Genomic DNA, 20891 nt, shown 5'->3' with positions numbered 1-20891 from the left:
AAAATGGATCTGTGCAATGTCAGCACAGGTATCCTTATTTGGTACTTATTCATTATCTTTTTTGGTCTTAGTATTCATTATCTTTTTTCTTCGTTTAGGTCATGCAATGTCCATTATTATTAAGTTAGAATTTCAGAACTAAGAAAGATGATACAAAATTAGAGTGGTTCAGATGCACTGTGCAACCTAGGTCCATTATTGAATATGGGTTATCTCAAATATTTAATGATGGAGGCAATCTCTTTTTATAGAAGTAATTTAGAGAGTCCTAGACTTATCAGCATTTAAATCTAGAATAGTTCTATATTTGAATTTATTAAATGGTACAATTGGTACACAACTCTTCTAAATTTGAAATTCGAAACAATTCTTATCCTGATTTTAGTCTTATCTTGAGCCTTTTTTATATAAAATTTCTAATAAATTCAAATTCAAATTCAAATTATTGAGTTGATTGTTGACGAGTTCATGTACAATTGGTACTCTAAAAAATATTAGAGTCTAGAGGATCTAAGAACCTTACATGATAATATTATCATAACCAACAAAAAATCATATAATCCATCAGCTAATATATTTTTCACAAGCAAGTAGTATCAAGTGGCCATCTATTGGATTTTAAAAGTTTTTCCTACTTTGCACCTAACATTTGAGAACAGCTAGATCCATGCATGATATCCTTTTCTAAACCCTTGATCATAAAAGAAATCATATAAGGACAAACACCCTGCCATAAGAGTCAATTTGCGACTTCAAAGAACAATATTTAATGTAGAATAGTCAAAGATGGAAGGCTTGAAGAAGATTTTCTCTTTCTTTAAGCTTTGCACTTGTGGTCCTTATTTGTATGACAATCTGGATTCAAGACAATATATCTCTTACAAAAAAAGATCTAGAGAATATATCATAGAAATTTCTCTAATCTTAGTTATTGGAAGAATTAGAACTTTAAAAATTATATATTGATAAAATTAGTTGAAGATTAAAGCCTCTGATTGTGGTGTTTTTTATTTATTTATTTATTTTTATAGGTAATTTTCATTTGGACCCCCTGAAGTTTGGTCAAGATCACTTTTAGTCCAGTTTAAATTTTCTTTTGCATATGGCTCTCCTGTGATTTCAAGAAATGGTTAAATAAGGACAAGATTATCAAAAAGAGTTAGTTTAATAATTTTGTGACAAAAATACCCTTGGTATTTTTTCGATTTATTAAGTTTAGAATCGTCGTTTCGTTCCTATCTTCAATGGCTGAAAAAATGGGACCTTTTTTGGGAAAAATGGGACCTTTTTTGGGAAAAAGGGCAAGGATAACTAGAAAGGTTTTGCAATTATGTATTAGTTAAGCTTATCTTCTCATTTCATTTCTCTCTTTTGGGTTAAAATTGCAGTTTCTCTTCTCTTCTTCCTTGGTTCTTTATTCCTGCGTGAGAATCCAATGGCTTTCTTTTTCTTTTTTTTTACTTTTTTCCTCCTTGAAGTAACCCATTTTAGCCAAATCTGTTAAACCATATTAGCATTATAGAAATCCGGTTAGAGTTAATTTTAGAAATTCGGCCAAAGTTTATTTCATAGAAATTTCAGACAGATATGGTCAGATTTCGGCCAGATTTCAACTCCCATTTTCGAGGGTACTTTAGGTCATTTTGGGTCCAAATTGGGTGTTTAACTTAATTTGATGACAATACTTGATAAATTTGAGTTATTTCTTATAAATTCTCCTTCTTAGCCACATTTAACATATTACTTTTTAAGGCCTAAATCATTGGGACATAATTGGAAAGATTACCCGTTGACCTTGAAGATTCTATTACAGAATCCCTTCATAATTTAAATTGTTTACATAAATGCTTTCATGTATATACTCTTCTCTAACAACATTTGGCACATTGGCTTTTGAAGCCTAAATCAATGGGATATAATTGCTAAAATTGTTCATTGATCTTAAAGATTTTGCTACAAATGTCTTCTTAATTTGGATTATTTCCAGCAATTATTCTATATAGATTCTCCTCCCTAATCACATTTGGCACATTGCCTTTTGAGGCTTGAATTATTATAATATAATTGGTTAGATTGTCTATTGACCTTAAAGATTTCATTCAAGAATCATGAGAGAAATCGCTTTAAAATCGCGAGAAATCAACAAAATATCCCAAAAATCGAGATTTTAACAATATATTGGTCAATTTAGCAATATATCGTGAAATATCTCCCAATTTTTGGACCATGTTTTGCCCCCAAAATTGTTTCGCCCACTACCGAAACTGCCAAACAAATTTTGGCGAAATGTTGCACTATGGTCAGCACGAGGAAATTGTTGCCAATCTACTTAAATGGATAAACACAAATAAAATTTTTGTTTACTTCATAAAATGGATGCCTAGTTTTGTTAAAATTATTGTTAAAAGACATGTCTTAGTCATGAGTAACTTATATTCAAAAACTCACCCACCATTGTGGGATGGAGTTTGGTTATAACTACACATTACTCAAAACATTTGCCTAATACATTTTTTAGCTTTTGCTTTCCAGTTAAATGTTTACTGCCAAAAAAATGGGACAAAATTATGAAGATACATTTTTAAGTGCAAACTCTAAGATACTGGAGAAAACTATTATTGTAAGTGTATATTTATCATAATTGTAGAAGATTGTGTTCTTTTTCAATATTATAATATTATTATTATTTTATACATTGCAATATTACTAAACTTGTTGTCGAATTGGTTTTAAACTATATTTTCAATCTATAATGGACATCTATGAAGTGATCTTTCTCCTCGATTCTTCACCCAATCCTCATTTATCCTAGGCTTAAAGACTCTATGTTTTGATTTTAATGAAAAAAATATTCCCATTTTAATAGATTGAAAGTTTTCAATCTTATGTTTGATTTCCAATCTAGATAATTGGTTTTGGATTTTGTTTTTGTGATTATTTCTCTTCTATTTTTTTTTTAATTTTTGGGTTGTTTTTGTGATCATTATATTATTTTGGTGTGTCTTTTTGAGATAGAATTGGAATATCCAAAATTGGTTGTTGGATCGTTATGATAAAGATGTCGACTTCTCTTAAACATGAAGATTAGCAAGGTGTGACATTAGAAGGATATTGGAGAAAGACTACCAAACTGCTTCTTATGTGCTTGAAGAAAAAAAAATTCATAATTAAATATTTTAATTTGTCTTTTTAAATGAATTAAAATTTCATTTAACACAGCATTAGCAAACCTGATTGTTTGGGAGCACCAAAGACCAACCTTGACCAACAAAGTGTCTTCGGTTAGAGTTGGAGTAATTGGTGATATTAGCATTATAGATATACTCTTCTATCAATTTTTATTCTTCACAAAACATGGTTCCAGGCATAATAATTTTTAATTGTATTCACTTCTATCTTTTTAAATTAATACATTTGGAGCAGACAAAGGTTTCAGTCCGAATATGCCTAGGAAATAGAACTTAATTACAGTCAATGAAGGCATCAATTTGGTAGAAAATTTACCATTCTTCTCGCAATAGGTTCTTTTTTTTTTTTTTTTTTTTTTTTTTGGGGGGGGGGGGGAAGGAAGAAGTTTGAAACTTTTGCACAATGGGAGAGACTTTTTGTGGGAATTCCATCTATAATCAGCAACAAATCATATTAGGTGATAGCATATTTTGAGAGCATCAAATCTATTATACATACATAATTATAAGAAATCTAAAATTCAAATTTCATCCAAGTAGATATCTGTAATAATTTAATTCCTAACAAAATAAATCCCTTACGATAAAATTATTTGAGACTGCAACCACCCATGGATCATTTTGAAAAGAAATAGAGCACATATTTACCCTAATAACCTGAATCATTTTATATTTAATGAGGGTCTTCATATTTGTGATCCCCTTTTTCTTTTTAAACCTTTCAAATAAAAAGGGTAGAATGGGCAAGGGCAAATCCTTTCATTTACCCAAAAAAATGGTAAATATCACTTGACTCTTCCTCTTAATTGACTAAATGGCACTTGGACCCCCCTTAATTAAATAATATCAGTTATTTGCCCTCTTACCTCACCATGGAATTTATATATATATATATATATATTATATATATAGTATATAAGGTGTATAACCTGATACCATGTTTAGGACAACTTTGGAGCCAAACCATAGAGCTGAATTTTATCTGCCACCAAACCAGAATCCAGTTGATTAGGATTAGGATTTGGATCCAATTCTAGGGTGGACTTGAATCTTGGATTGAATTTGATTTATATAATTATTGCTCTGGATATATATATGGTCAACATACGAATGTCGGGTGAATTGTATTTATTTAATAAGGAAAGACAAACTTGTCTGATAACACTTGATAAAATCATCGATCAGCCACTGCTTCCCATAGGACGATATGATGATTTTATTGTGGAAGGGAGATGTCCGATTGAAGGGGGATTACTTTGAAGGGTTATGCCTCTTAAAAGACATGGACCGTAAATCAGCAAATGGTTCAAATTCTTCTTTTGAATTTCTCTTGTCATGCTATTGGAATGATAATATTTATTTGTAGTAGCGTAATTTTTGAGAAGCAATATTATCTTTCTTGGATAAATGGTAGGTAATTATTATTATTATTATTAAAAGATGTGGTGACGTTCAAGAACAAGTAGGGGCTTTTAAATTTGTACAATTAAGTATTTCTTTTTTGGGTTGTTTGCTAAAGAGATGTAAAGTTTGAAAATGGGTACTTTGAAGGGATGAATTATGAATATGATCTAAGATGTTTGAAAGGGTATATATGCTTTGGGAATATGATGATTTTATAGTGAAGGAGGGAGATGTATCGGTTGAAGGGGGAGTACTCTGAAGGATTATCCCTCTTAAGAGTAATAAGTAGCAGTATTTATGGGATTTTGATTTCATGACATGGAGGGTATTCAAATGGTTCAAATTCTTCTTTTGAATTTATCTTCGGCTAATTTTCATCTGGACCCCCTAAGGTTTGGTCTATGTCATTTTTAGTTCAAAAAAATTAAGACTTTGCATTTGTCTCCCTGTACTATAGAAAAAATCAATTTAAGGACAAATTATCACTTCTATTCCCTAGGTAAAAACACACAATGTTCCCTTGCAAGCATTTTGATATTCGCGTCCCCATTCTCCACACCCGCATCCCAAGCCGCAAAGATGAAGAAGAGAAAATTTCAGTCGGTGAACTCCAAGATGCCACTTTTTTGGCATGGAGGAGATTTGAAGATTACGGTGTAAATGGATGAAATATAGGCAACGGCTCATGGGGCCTAAGTTGTGGTTCAAAGATACGTGACCCTGATGGGTAATATGGCTATCAAAAAACAATTTTATTAGGGTAATCGGTTACCTTTGATACACTCGAAGAAGCATATTCCCCCTCTTAGTTGGATAATATCCGTTAGATTGAAGGGCCCTGATAACGTTACAAACTTCCCTCTCTCAATATTGACAAAATTTAACGGTAATAGTTTTCGATCACTAAACTACCATTGACTTAAAATTTTTTTTCTTCACCTTCTCCATAATGTTAAATCTAAATTAACATCAATTGAAACATTATTACGTGATTAAAATCTAATTTCTTTATTGTAGCCCAATACCTTTCTATCTTTTTTATTTTTATAAACACTTAAAACACATAGTTCATAATAAAAAAATGCAATTAAGAAAAAAGCTTGTTAGATAAAATTAAACGTCAACTATGTTGGTTTTTTAAGTTTGATAAATTTTTTAATAGTGGCTTTTAATATAATGTAATTGGGTTAAATATGGGGCGTTTTACACGACTCTCTTAATATTTAGTACACTGACATTTACACTAATGTCGGGTTTAAAATAAAAAATATTTTAAGCCAAGGGTGTTTAGGCTTGAAATATTTTTGACCGAAAAATTAAGGGGTGTTGATATATTGCTGAAAAATCGGCGATATTATCCAACTATTCGCCATATATAAATGATTTTCGTTTATTTTTCGCCGATTTTTCGATTACTCTTTTTAGCCAAAATGATGAGGGAACTCCTAAAGAAAACTCTTTAGCAAGCTAAACTGGAACCAAATGCAGTTGTAAACTCTTTGATCCCCCGCCTAGCTCGGCATCCAAATCATTTCAAATTTTAGGGAGCCTGGGACCTCACGATCCGGCGGCAACAATATGTGAAGCATGAGCCATACTCAACATAGTTGTATAATGAATTGTAAACTTTAGTACATCTCTTTACTACTTGTGTATTTGTGTTCTCTTTGCATATTTACATTAGTTTATATGAATTTTCCAAACTTCCAGTTTTGCCCGCATATAGTTGGACATATGCCAATTATAAACTTTAGGTTAGGTGATGTTTTAGGTCAAAATAACACCCCCAATGTGTTTATTGGCCTCAAATTAGGTTACACGTCAAATTTCATGTCAAAATGACCCCAAATACCCTTCGAAATAGGGGTTCGATTTTTCATCGAACCCTTACCAAAAGTCTAGCGACTTTTGGCGACATGTCGCCCGTGTCGCCCCCATTAGATTGAAGGGCCCTAATACCGTTACAAACTTCCCTCTCTCAATATTGACGGAAACAATAACGGAAGTCGATCCAACACTTCTGCTTCTTCTCCTTCTCCTAAGTCTAGCCTTGGAGCTGCGTGGTTTCCCTCATTGAGCCGAACCGGTCTAAAACAAACAAAATACCGCATACTATTAATCAAGGGCCAAAATTCATTTCGATGATGTGGTTTCATCTTGAGCGTTCGCAGCTCAGTGTTGTACATTAAGAAACAAAATTGGCATCCAAATGCCAAAGAAGAAAGCTAAGTATTTTTTACCCCAAAAGAAGAGCAAAATCCTTTTTTTTTTTCGTTTTTGGCGGGTTAAGCCAATTCTGATATTCGGGTCCTGCTCCGTTCAATTTAGGGTTAGTTTCTAACGAGTGTCCAAACACTAACCAAATGAACAAGGAACCCTAAGAAGAAAGTGCCACAAAATTTGACCGTTGAAGGATTATACGAACGTTGGAGACCCCCTCGAACCCTTTAAATACCTGCCAACGCTCACTATCTACGCTCAATCTCTCACAATCTCTGAAATTTTGAGTCCTTCTTACTCATCCAAAGCAATCTCCATCAATGCGCGCTTTTCTTTTTTCGTTCGTTTAATTTATTATTTACTTTTATTGTTCGATTCATACATCAGTAACAACACAGATTGTGTTTTCAATTTTAATCTTATCTCGTTTCTTATTTGTTTTCATTTTCATTTTAAAGTAGCAATTTCATTTGATCCTTGAGATTAATGGCAGAATCGAAAGATGCCTACGTCGTTGAAATCCCTGTTGATGAAGAACATCAGCAAAAACTCGAATCTGCTATGGTCACTGCTTCTGCAATCCAGCAGCATCCTTTAATGGAAATCTCTGATAGCCCTGGTCATCTCTTGCTACTCAAACTCTGGCAGAGAGAAGAAGACCTCTTCGGGCGGCGAATAGCCATGAAGGAAACCCGAATGGACAACATCAAACGAGAATTATTTCAGCTGTGCTGTTTTTTCTTGGCATTTCATGGGTTTTTCCTGACAATTCTCTTCACCTCTTCGATTCACTCGCAAGAACAATCTTGCAGGAATTGGTGGCTTCCATCTCTGCTATCCGTCTCTTCTTCATTTGCCATTATCTTTTTGGTGCAGATAAAGCTTTTCATGTACTGGAAAGTCTCAAGACAGTTACAGCGGGAGAGGACCGATAGCAGAGCGGTTACAAGGTGCATTCAAGAATTGAGGATGAAAGGAAAGAGCTTTGATCTATCAAAAGAGCCCCAGAATGCAAGAAGGATGAAAAGCTCAAGCGTCGAAATCAAATGGAAGCCACTGACTTGGTGTTCCCAGAATCTTTTAACCATCTGCCTTATTTGTTTCACAGGTATGGTCTTCCCGGCTTGCAAGTATATCCTCTGTGGTTAAAGAACTCCGAGAGCGATTGGGCATTATATAGAAGATAAGATTGAACCTTGAGTTCATGGTGGACTGGACAGCAAGAAACAATCTTTCAAGGCTGAGATACCCATATGATTGGTGAAGAATGTTTGGTGAAGAATGTTTGGTTACGAAATTCTCTCCAAATGTTAATCTGAAATTCTTTCAATATGAGCGATTTGAATGTTTGCTCTTACAGTCCAGAATTCAGTCTCTCTGCTGTAGGTTCCCGAGAAAGATGGTATGTTACTTCTACCTGTTTCAATTTCTGTAATTTTAGTGATACGTCCTTCCATTGATTAGAAGGGTTTGTGACATACAGGCGATTGATCTTAAAGATTCGATTCCCCCAAGACCACATCTTCTACTGGTCCTGATGAGTGTGAGTGAGTGCGTCTGTTAGTGCAGATTGGTGTAGGGGAGGAAGAAGTAAAATCTGAGGGGATTGAGCTACCATGGCGGGATCACTAATCCATCCCTTCATGATTGCCTCTGGGTCGTGAATTTGTTTCACCATGTAACTGAGAAATCTAGGCAAGTTTGGAGCTTCATTGTGTAGATTTCCAGCCGGATCAGATGCAGTAATCGCAGATGACAGGATTTCAAGGGCATAAAAAGGGAGTGATGGCAACAATGGCTTTCTGTACCTTTCTGTTCTCTCTGCCAGATTCTCTCTGCTCTGGCAGAGGTGCGTTCAAACATTCACATTCCAAGGCATAGGAAGTAGGAGCTCAGGATCCAAACTTGCTGAAAATCATATTTTTCCAGTGCAATTTTTCTAGTTTTGTGGGGTATGGGTCTTTGGATATAAATATGTAGCCCTATTCTTCACTGATAAGGAAATCTCATCTCTTGTGGATGTAGGCACTCTTGTCGAACCACGTAAAATCTTGTGTTTTTTTTGTTTGATAGTTGTTTGCAATTTCTATTCTTCATAGCATCATTTTGAGTTTCATTTCTTCCCTGTGCTGCTTGTTTAATGAGGGTTTCCAATGGAAGTGTTGCCCTAATTTCAAGCCCTGGTCTTCCAGTTGGCCTTTAGTGCCCAATCACATTTTTCTCTCATGGTACTTCAGGTCCCGTGGCTACTGTAGTTACTTTTCTATATTAGTGTCATTTGAGTTTCTCCTCCTCTGTCCCCTAACTGGGGCTGTTTTTTTTTTTTTTTTTTTAAATCTCCCAAAAAATATAATAAAAAAACTTATAATAACATTACTTGAAACCCTGAATGCACCCAGTGGCATAACTCTGGTCGTCTTTGAAACATTCACTGGGGATACTGGCAGTAGAACCATACCTAGTACAGAGTCGTTCAATTCCACACTAAGGTCCCAAACAACATCTGTAAACCTGAATGATTCCTTGTTGAATTATTTAAATCTGCGTTTAAGTAGTTTCTTCACAATCTTGAACGGACATCTTACCCCAAGCTTCTGTACTGCTGCACACACACTTAAGCAGATGAAAAGTCAGCAGGAAGTAGTAGGTAACTAGGTATGGAAATCAAGATAGTCAATTTGAACATTCTGATCCCGAATGACATTAAAACCTGAATTACGAACAACAATTTTTTTCCAGAATTTTGCACTGAAGTACTAAACTCATCAATTAGTTTCTTGACTCTCTTGAACCCCAGAAGTCTTACCCGAGCCTCTGTACTGCTGCCATACTGCTGCCACCACACACTCAAGCTGATAAAAGTTGAGAGGAAGTAGGAACGGAATTCTTTCGGCAGTCATGAATTTGACAGGTTCCATCTTTTAGGGAGATAGCTATTTTCCAAGAAACAAGTCCTTGTTGAATTTTTGAAGTTTTTTACAGTATTATCTAAGGCAGCTTTTCTTAAGGCTTATTCAGTGCCATTAAGGTACATAAGATTTTTAATTTTTTTTTATCAAGTTTTAGTTTATCCTGAAAAAGTCAAAAAATACTATTTGGCTATGTAGCAACTCTTGCTAAACCACAGGTGTATGGTTTTATTGCTTATGGAAGTCCAATTGAAAATCAGTTACAATTTCACAACTCCAGGAGATGATCTTCATCCTTTCCTCTCTTCTTTTCTTTCTTCTGTTGCAATTATTGGTTCATCCAAAGAGTTCAAGTGAAACAGACACAGATTATTGATGGTTTTAATGTTTTGATCAATCCTACAGTGTTCTTGGTTTCACAGAGTTTGCTGACATGGATTAGTGTTGCAAGCCTGTTCAATTTTTCATTTTTTTTTTTTTGATTTTTTTAAGAATGGTTCTTCACTTATCTTCAAAAGCTCCTAAATTACAGAAGAGACCATAACATATACTTGTGTATCTTTTAGTGACGTTGTAATGGGTTTGATCTATCTCCTATAGTGTTCTCAGTTTGACACAGTTGCTAACTTGGATGACTATTGCAACCTTGTTCAAATTTCCCCATTTTACAATGGTTGTTCACTTATCTTCGGGAACTTTTTAATTAGAGGAAAGATCATTAACATTAATCATTATAAGGACAATCAGCAACATTGAGTTGAACAAAATTCTGCAGATCATGCAATATCATTCTTTCGAAGGAATCCAAAAACGCATTTCACTCATCTTGACCGGTCACTCATGACGTTTAGGATGGAGGATAAAAATGTAGAGCCAAGTGAAGTGTTTTGGACAAGATTTCCAGGCTTTTCTTGAATGTGAATGAGATAGTCTTAGGTCTTTATGCCATTTGTTGAGATTGAGAAGATTACTGTTTTCTGGCTGCAGCTATGCCTTGTGTGATTCTGGAGTGTAGTAGCCACTTGCATAGCAAAGAAGCTCCTCAGATAAAACTATTTGATAATTCACATGTAAATATCGGCTTTCCAAAGAGTGATGTTGGCCTGTCTGGGCATGAAAGAAACTTTTGACTTGGATGAGTTCAAAAGCTTCACTAGGTACCCAATTTAGACTATCAGAAGAAAACATATGGGAGCACAATAAAATAGTCCTACAAGAGACATGTGCCACTGGTGCTCATCATAGTGATTTTTCTCTAGACAGGTTTCCCTGGAAAATCTGTGTGCAGTCCTTGGAACTTGATAGTCGATGGCTTTTTCTTCCAAAATACAAAGAAGGTAAAGATCATTCCATTTCCTCCTGAGGAAGAGCTTCTAGAGCATAGTTGCCAAGGTCTTGAGTTGGTCACCTAGGCAGCACCTTGTCACCTTGGTTGTGTTGCCTCAATATTTCCCTCTCTAGAACACCTTGAGTTGCCCAGACACTGTGACAACTATGTTCCAAAAGGATCCTTTTTCTGGTTTAGGGAAAGATAAACCTCATTCTGGTTCTCAGTTATTAACTTACCAAAGATGATTACATATTTGCCAGAGTATGAGGCCCCACATTGAAAAAAAATAATCATTGGTAATTAACTTATTCCTAATGATGCCATGAATTTAATCCATTCTAATGGGGGAGGAGCTAATCATGCAAGATCCCCTACAAGAGCTCTGATGCAGGTTTTGGTTCATTGCTAATATAAATTGCAAAGATCTAACTCCCGGTTTATGTGCATTTCTTCTAGTAGTCTAAATAAAGAATGGAAGGGGGAAGGGACAATAACAGAGGGGGAGAACTCCTCTATGTTGTGCTCACTGCTTTCCTGTTGGAAAAATCCTAGGCAGCATGCTCCTGTTTTAGGTTCTGTTTGTGTGTTTGTTAATTGATAAGTACAAATTTCAGGACTAATCAGCTGAAGAATTCCAGAATGGTTTTGTTATGTATGAAAGAGTTTCAGCTGACTGAACACTCAATTTACTTACAAGTCAACCATTTTACATCTGTGCATTTGTTTATATTGAGATACGGTATCAAAATACCACCAATTTTTGCATCCATATTTGTTTGACTAATCACTACACTTGGTCCATATATCTGCCACATCTGATTTTTTGTTTTTTATTCTTTGGTTTCTTGATAACCTGTTAATTTTTGGTGTACTTGGTATATATTGCAAACAAACTGTTGGATCAACTCATTATTTTGGGTCTTAATAGTCTGGTAATAGCATATCTTTTGACTATAATTTGGGAGACATCAGACTCTCTGGTTGAGGTTTTAATTTATTCATTTTCCCTGTCATGCATTGGATCCAGTTCCTTATGCAGTTTGATCTCCATGGTTGCTATTGATATCATTATTATGGCTGCCCATGATTACAGGGTTTATCCTTATTTTGTATTTCTGGTTATTGATGTCATATGATGAATGGATTGAATTTTTACTCTTCTGCATCATTTGTCCAAATTTGCTTCTACATGTGAGGGGAAGATTGGAGTTAGCTTCTGATATCTGAAGATTGTCATTGTCATCTACTCTTCTCATCAGTTGAAGAGTATTATTACTTGATTTTTGTGCCATCTGCCTCTAAATGAGTTTGCTATGACTCTGTAATTGGTGTGGTTCAGTTGATATTGCTAACAGAACGGAGTCCACTGTATACTCAATGCCATGTACAACTGGTATATAGTCATAGAATCCAGCTTGAAGGTAGTTTTAGTGTCCCTATTATGTTTCATTGTTGAAGTAGATCTAATGCCTATTTAAGTACTTTAAGCCTTTTAGTTATTGTTAGTTACTTTTTATGAGATATGAGCAAGCTTTATCTGCATCATTACAAGGCTGTTTCCAGATTCTCTAATTGACATCTGGTTTGACACCTAGCTGGTCTCATAACCTGTGGACCTCAATTCCCTTGTTCCAAAAATATACTTCCTCGGATATCCAGCAATGCTGTTCTCAATTCCATCACATAGGAATATCATTCTATATAGCCAAGGTATGTAGGAGGCTTCGAGCCATTATTTACTAGGAATTTCAGGTATTCCTGTATCTGGCCCATGAGGTTCATTGAACAGCAAACCTATGGTGCATTGGCCTCTCTCTTAATAATGATACATACAGTCAATCCGAATGAATCAGGCTGATCCAGGTCGATCATCAGAAAGGTCTATGTTATGCACTCTGGCTTCTTCTTCTAACCTTTCAACCTCACAGTCTGGTCAAAGAATGTTGCTGCAGCCAGCAAACGATGGATTGATTAGCCATGGAACAGTAGTGGTGCTGGAGAAGAGAGGGAACCAGATCCATAAAAATGTCTTTAGAAAATCCAACAAGAAGCAAAGACTCTAGTCGTCCAGTGGCAGTTGAAAAGGATCCAGAAAATTTTAGCTAGAAAGTTTTAGTTGATTATGCAAAGATAATAATATCTTGGATGATATAAATGAAGAAAGAATGCTGAAAACAGAAGAACAGAGATGGGTAAAGGATCCATTTTGAATCATTAGGATTTGCTGTGTCCTGAATGTGCTTTTTCTATATTGACAACATTCATGTTGGTATGTTTTCTTCATATTCAGTTTCTGGTCAGAGAAGTTTCAGAACTGAGGAAAAAGAAGAAAACATATTTCATTTAAAAAGTAAAATTACAAAGTTTAGAAAAGAAAATAATGAACTAAATCAATTTATGGAGGAAGTCCAGAAGACAGATCATCACTCTGTTGTCTGTGGAATGTCGGGTTAATGCATTTGAAGAATGATCTCTGCTTTTTGCTTTTTACACCAAAAATAAATGAACGCAAAGGAACCCGATTCTTGTTACCTAACGGCTTCTGTTGATGGTTATCAGTCTCGATCTTTGGTCCTGACAACCCGAAATCTTCATTCAACTTTGAGAGAGTCTTTTCGATCTCATCCTGGAGTTCTCTGGCATGGTCAACTCCTGATTGCAATTGATCTGCAACTCTATTGTTCTCTTGTTGCATGTTCATAACCTCCCCTTGGAACCTGGCTGCTTGATAACTACTAGACTTCACTTCTTCAGTTTTAGAACCTGAATTTGCGACTTTTGAAATCTCTTCAAGTATCTGGCACAAAGATGAGAGTCTTTGCCGTATTTCCTCTTTCAGCATTGCATTGTTCTCCAGCCACAATGTCAATTCAGTCTGGATCTCTCTCAGGTGTTTGTATATTGGCAGGGCATCTGATTTTAGAGATTTATTTGTGCTAGTGTTCCCTTCCTGCTTGTTTTTGTCTTTCAACTTTGAGATTTCAATTTGCAGATCCTGGATTGAATTTTGGAATTTCTGTACCTGAGGAACTAATGCGCTGAACTTTAACCAGAAGTCCAGGTTCTCCTCTAACAACACGTCAATGTCCCTCCGAAACTTTTCTTCAATGGTTGAAGCTTGATGAGGTTCATCAACAAGAATAACCTTGATCTTTTCTTCTTCATCTTCTGCTGGTGGGTTAGATTCCATGGCTCCATTTGCAATACGGACTTCACTTGTTTCTGCTACTTCAACATTTTGATCATCTAAAAGATTGATTACTGGATGCTGGTTCCCCTGTTGTGTGTCTTTAGATTCTAAATTGTTGGCTTCAGGGTTTCCTTCAAAACTTGTCTGCAAAAATCCTAGTTTCTGACGTAATGATTTAATCTCATCATCTTTGATTGCATTGACACTCTTCAGTTCCCTTAGTTGCACCATCATTTTAGAGGTACTTTCTTGGTTTTCCTTCTCTAACTCAGAGAGCTTCCTCTTGGCATCTTTACAATTCCGAAGACTTGCAGTGTACTCTCCCAGTAGAACCTTCTCCTTATCCTCCAGTCCACTTAAGAACAACTTTTGCCAATTTGGTTCATCTCGTTGTTCTTCCATAGCTTTCTGCTCCAAGCCTTGAGTTTCAGATTTATTATCCTTCTCGACATTGTCTGGTTGCCCTGAAACCTCACTACTTTCAGAAATATCATCAATAGTGCTGCTAAACTTGGAGTAAGCACCATCTTCCTCATCTGTCTTGTCTTCAACTTCTGTTTTTCTTTCCATTGAGCTCCTCGGTTCATTACTAAATGCCATCATTTCCTCTTGTCCCTCAAGCTTTGCATGCATGGCATCATCAATTACAACTCCCGTTTTTTCTTGTGGTGAGATCTTGACATCTTCATCAGACTTTGCTGAGTGCAGTTTCTGAGAAAGATTGTTGGAATCCAGATTTCCCTCTGAGTCAAACTTCAAGATATTCTCTTCACTTTTGGATGATTCCTTCTTGTCAACATTGTCCTGAATTGAATCCAAAATCTCTTCACCAGGCTTTGCAGAATGCAATTCCTTGCCAGGGTAATTTAGGTCACTTAGCCCCTGTGAAAGATGATTGAGGTTATGATTGCTCTCGCTGTCAACCTTGAGAATATCATCCTTACTTTGTGAGACACCCTGCTTTTCAACAATTTTCTGATTCTCTGGGTGCTCCCTTTCTTCAGAGGCATCACAAACGCTACTGCTTTCCATTGATTGAGTACTAGTTTCTTCATTTTCTCTAGAATAAGGACTGAGACTCTGAAGAGCAATTTTCTCCTCTTCTGCCTTTTCTTTTCTGACCTTTCTGTTCTCAAAGCCATTATCACGAGTCACCATATCTTTTTGTTTCTGGGCTTCACAAAAGATGTCCAGATAAGGAGAACTTGGAATGTCTATCTCCTCATCAGGCTTCACTGAGTGCAGTTTCTCAGAAAGATAGCTCAGGTTGCAACGAGTTTCAGTAAAGTGTGTTTGGAGATTGTTATTTTGATCCTCAACACTTTGGTGGAGATCTTGGATCCCAGATAACTTCCTATCCAATTTCCTCATTTCGTTTATCAATTCATCCGAACCCTTCACTGAAGTGCCCTTTTTCTCATCCAAGTCACGCAGTTTACCCTGGAGTTCATCAGTTTCTGATCTTAATCTTTTTATCAAGGCATTCTGTGATGAGATTGCGGTTTCTAAAGTGATGACTTCGTGCACAAGTTCATCAATCTTCTCTGCCATTTCTGTGACAGTGAGAAATGTATCAGAGTTGATGTCGATGTGTTCCCTGATTTTCTCCTGTATGGATTCCAATTTGAGTCTCTCCGGCTCCAAATTGTTTAAGCCCGAACCAGAACTCATGGCTTCTTTTTTGTCAGATAGTTCTGACTGGTCAATCTGGTCACTCAGAAATTCATTCTTGATTGTATGCAACTTCTCATGGGCATCTTTAATCCGCTGGTACTCCACTCTTGTTTCTTCAGCTGATTTCTCCTGTTTCTCTTGCAACTGCACCAAGGTCTCTTGACATGATTTCAATGCTGTAGCTGCCATCAGAGTTCGTGCTTCATCATCATCAATTACTGTTGCCACGCCAAATTCATCTTGCAATGAGCAAACTTCCTCTTGCATTTCACTGATCTGCTTTTCAATTTCCCAATACTTAGCAACTCCACCCTCATATGAACTCTTGACAAACTCCTTCTCAGTCTGCAGGGCCAAGATCCCTTTCTGAAGTCTATCAATCTTTTGGAGTGCTTCAGCTGTGCTTTTGGAACTGGTAGTAGTAGTGCCACTTCTAGAAATAGATGAATTAGTTTTCCTGAGTTTCACTTCTCTTGAGGGGTTCTTTGCACTTTTCCTTCTAGAAACTGGAAGTTTAGGGATATTGAGTTTTGGAGGTTGAGGTAAGCTCTTGGGAATCTTATTCTCATTGGTAATGAAAGGAGGCCCTCCTGAAGAAATCTCATCCTCGTCGTCTTCCATTGCAAATTGAAGTTGCTCTGGAAAAACAGTGGCAATGGTGTTGTTGGCATTTTGGAGATCTCTTGACATGTGATCATACCTATCAGCGAGGGCTCGGTATGCCTTAAAAGTTTCTTCCACAAAGTTAATGAGTTCAGGCCTCCTTCTGTAGTACATTTCTGCTCTCTTGGCAAAAGAGTCTCCATCCTCCTCAATAAGATTAACCATATTTTTTATCTTCTCCTCCATATCTGCACAATAAAAATTCATCATTCAGTAAAAAAACTCCCTCTCTAAGAGATGAGGATATGAGCTTGAAAATTTCAAGCTTGTAAAATACCGGATCTTCTCCTCCATATCTACAAGGATGCATGGATATATTACATTAGCATTGTGTAGGATTCACTAATATTCCTTTCATTCTTCCTATAATCTATTTTCAATCCACAGGGAAGGAAGATGCTGTTTGCTGGGTGTAAGGGGTTTTCTGGTGGAGTAGAGCCTGCAGCATTATGGTTTTATGCACATAGCTCTGCAAAATAAACTTATTAACGAACACCAGGAATTAGTTTTGAGCTTTGGCCAAAAAAAAAAAAAAAAAATTTGTTTTGAGCCTCTTAGCATCAAGAACAACAGTACTCACTTATAAAACAAACTACACATGGTGAAATTGGATGATTTCAGGTTGGCAGAATACTGAAATATCTAAAGGATTGCAAATGGAAAACCATTGACTTTCTTGCAAGCATATTAACCTTTCTAGTTGAGTGCATTGTGGGAAGCGTTTATGATGAGTTTTTCTTCTTCTTCTTCATTTTTTTGGGGGGTTGGGGGTGGGGGTTTTTGTTTACACCAAACCTTCATTCATATTAGAGCAGGTATTACACTTGGATTCTATAGAGACACGTGTGTCTACATGACTAACGTGTACTTACTTGCTATTATAAATACGGTTGTAATATATACGTACCTCACGTAATGAAATACATTTAGGTTAGAGCCTGTTTAGTTGTCCGGAGTTTTACCCAAGAGGGAATTGATTTGTTCAAAACTTTCGGTCCAGTTATAATGCCTAACTCAATTCGGCTATTGTTAAGTATAGCATGTGATGTCCCGCATCTCATTATACTATTTTTTAAATGTTGTATTAATATATTCCAAATCGTCTAGAAAAAAAAAGGAAGAAATAATAAGAATAAAGAAAGAAAAGTGATGGAGGCTGAAAAGTGGGAAGGCATGAAGGGAGGCTGAAAAGTGAAAAAGATAGATTACACCGATGATGGCCTCCTGTGGAGGACATCTGGCCTTTTGCCAAGAGACTGAAAAGAGAATATCTTAATAAAAACCTCTAAGACTGAAATTGAGACTGATGTCACTTGTGTGATTTAGACTGAGAGAGTCTTCTCTACATGTAGTGTTTAGGTATAGTTTAATAAAGAAAATTAAAAGAAAATTAAAATGGATATCAGACTTTGATGTGATAAGGAATGCATAATGATTTATTTAATTTTCTGACATGGTTGACTATATTGCTTAATGGGCTCACAAAATTCATTACTGTAAATGTTGATAGGTCCCCAGATACATGACAAGGGCAAAGGCACTGCTATCCAAAAGTACAGTTAAAGTAAATGATAAGATTTTCTTTTGCAAGTGATGTTTGTTAGTATGTATTTAACTAAGTACTAGTTGAATACTCAAATATAAGTAAAATAGGACTTTGGACCTTATACATATGTATATAAGTCACATTGTTAAACATGTTATTTGTCTTCATCCTTAGAGATGTTTAGTTTAATATTGTTTTTAGTGGCTTTTAACAGGTTAATATTGTGAGGAATTGTCACTTATCTCGGTTGGATGTTTGTAACGTGGGCCCCACCAAGCCTGTGAATACTAGGGTCATGACATAGCAACTATGTTAAAATGGCCAATTCGACAATTGGATGTCAAAATGCATTTTGTTATGGTTTTTTGACAACACTTGTGTATATGACATAGTCACCTGGATTTGTTAATGTATCCCAGCCCAAAGCAGTGTGTAAATTGCGTCGTTCATTATATGGGTTAGATAGGCGCCAAAGGCTGAAGGGCCTGGTTTAATAGGTTCAACATTTTTTTTACTCGAGAGGGTGTTTGTGTGTTTTGCTTTTGATAGTTCCTTATTCGTTTATCGAGCTCATGGGAGAGTTATGTTGCTTCTTCTATCCATGAATGATATAGTTTTAACAGGAAATGATATGAATTTCCTAATAAATTTTTTTTTCTACACTTAGTGCTCTTTTTTCTATGAAGGACTTGGGGCCTTTACAATATTTTCTTGGACTACATCCATTGGGCTTTCCTTATTGCAATCTAAGTATGCCATGATTTGCTACGTCGAGCTCACTTAGAGGATGTTAAGCCCATGACAAGACCAATGGTGTCTAGGACCGTCTACAATTGCTATAGATGATACTCCTTACATGAATGTCCAAAGTTTTCGAAGTTTGGTAGGTGGCCTTCAATATCTCACAATGATGAGGCCCGAATTGTCATATTTAGAATTCAGTATGTCAAGCTATGCATCGTCCTATCATGAGTGACTATATACTCTCAAACGCATACTACAATATGTTAAAAGTACTCTTGATTTTGGGCTTCAGATTCATCAACAAAGTTCATCTCATTTAGATGGGTTTTCAGACGCAGACTAGGCTGGTTGTCCTATTACTAGAAGGTCCATAGCTGATTATCGTTCCTTCTTAGGCAGCAATTGTATCTCATAGAGTGCAAAAAAACAACCCACAGATTCTCTGTCTTGCACTGAAGCCGAATATTGCTCAATGGCGTCTTCTACAACTAAGTTGACTTAGCTCAGTTTCTTGCTTCATGACATTGGCATCTCTTAACTGTCTCCCACCATTTTTTATTGTGACAACATAAGTGCTCTCCATATGACGGTTAATCCCGTTTTCACGCCTGCAAAAAGCATATAGAGTTGGACTATCATTTTATTCGAGAGAAGGTTGCACTCGGGCACTTGGTCACTCATTTTGTCTCTTTTAAATATTAGCTGGTTGATATCTTCACAAAGCCCCTCCCTTGTCGTGAATTTCATGTGCTGTGTCGCAAACTAGGTCTCCTACCTCGGCCTAGTTTGAGGGGGGGGGGGGTATAGAGACACGTGCACGATCTACGTGTACCTACTTGACTATTATTATAAATATTGTTGTAATATATACTTATCTCACATAATGAAATACATTCATTTTTACCTTTTTCTATAGATTCATCATTACATAGATCTGGGAACCAAAAAAAAAAATCATTACATAGATCTAACACTGAAGGATGGCCAGTATGTTTATGATAAGTTTACTTCTTAATCTATCTTCAAGTTTAATTAAATCCATGTTATGGATCAATCAAGGGGTGTTCTTACGCATTTTATTCACCAAAAAAGAAAAAATCAATCAAGGTTCTCTTGAGGTCATGGTTCGAGCACATCCCTGGAGCACTCGAAGGAGTGCAGTAATTGAATGCATAGGTACGAAGGGAGTCATCAACTGTTTTATCTTGGAGGTCTATTTGCAATGTCTTTGATTGCTTATAAAAGTAACAAAAATAAAAATAAAAAAGACCTTATCATAAAATAATTTTCTATCTTAATTGTATATTATGTCTAGATATTCTAACAAATATATAATTTCTCTAACAAGGTTAAAATTCATGTGAATGAGAAAACACACCTTGAAGGTTCTGTTCGAGCCATTTGGATTGCTTCGTCCTGATGTGGCTTGCCCACCACCAGGTATAGGCATTACTAGCTGCTCTCTGCAACATCTTTCCTTTTCTGTGTTTATGCGCTTATCTTTCTAGAGGATGATTTCCACATTCCCAGGAGATAAAAGAAGAAGAAGAAGAAGAAGAGAAGAGAGAGAGAAGAGAAAGGAAATTAGCCCCTAAAAAGATTAAAAAAAAAAAAAAAAAGAGAGAAGAGAAGAGAAGATTCTACAGCAAAACCATGGGAGAAAAACATTTCTTGAATAATTAAATAGAGAGTGACAGTGGATGGGCTTAAAAATCGATCGCAGTACATGGGGAACCAACCCTTCCATCGGCATAAATAGTGCCATAGTGGTATGACCCTCCACGTGGCATGTTCTGGTTATGCCATAGCACACATCAAGGAGGTTTTACAACGCCTCCATATTCATATTCAAGGTTGTGATTGGGTTGAAAATTTTTCACTCTATATGGGTAAAGGATCAAACTCATTGATTTATATGAATATTGGTATACATGGGCATTGATTACCACCTTATTTAAATAAAATTACCACGTATAAATGTACTCGAAGGTATGATTTGAGGATGTGGATATTAGATATAATA

At 36.0% G+C, this 20891-nt stretch overlaps 2 protein-coding genes across 2 annotated transcripts; one reads left to right on the top strand and one right to left on the bottom strand.

Annotated features, from left to right (window-relative positions):
• Positions 1-7059: 7059 nt before the first annotated feature.
• LOC149012888 (uncharacterized) lies at positions 7060-8982 on the top strand. The gene is made up of 2 exons (XM_089159201.1): positions 7060-8214; positions 8296-8982. The coding sequence occupies exon 1, from the start codon at positions 7299-7301 to the stop codon at positions 7959-7961; it is 663 nt and encodes a 220-aa protein (XP_089015327.1). The 5' UTR covers positions 7060-7298; the 3' UTR covers positions 7962-8214; positions 8296-8982.
• Positions 8983-13446: 4464 nt separating this feature from the next.
• Positions 13447-20340, bottom strand: LOC149012887 (protein NETWORKED 2D-like). Its single transcript, XM_089160145.1, has 2 exons — positions 20247-20340; positions 13447-16766 (listed from the first exon to the last, which is right to left on the bottom strand). The coding sequence occupies exons 1-2, from the start codon at positions 20338-20340 to the stop codon at positions 13447-13449; spliced, it is 3414 nt and encodes a 1137-aa protein (XP_089016271.1).
• Positions 20341-20891: the final 551 nt, after the last annotated feature.

The sequence above is a fragment of the Hakea prostrata genome, chromosome 6 (genome assembly GCF_041222555.1).
Source record: "Hakea prostrata isolate BN-2017 chromosome 6, UWA_Hpros_2, whole genome shotgun sequence".
Lineage (NCBI taxonomy): Eukaryota > Viridiplantae > Streptophyta > Magnoliopsida > Proteales > Proteaceae > Hakea > Hakea prostrata.
Note: the sequence above shows the minus strand (reverse complement) of the source record. Positions and strands in the feature narration are given on the sequence as shown.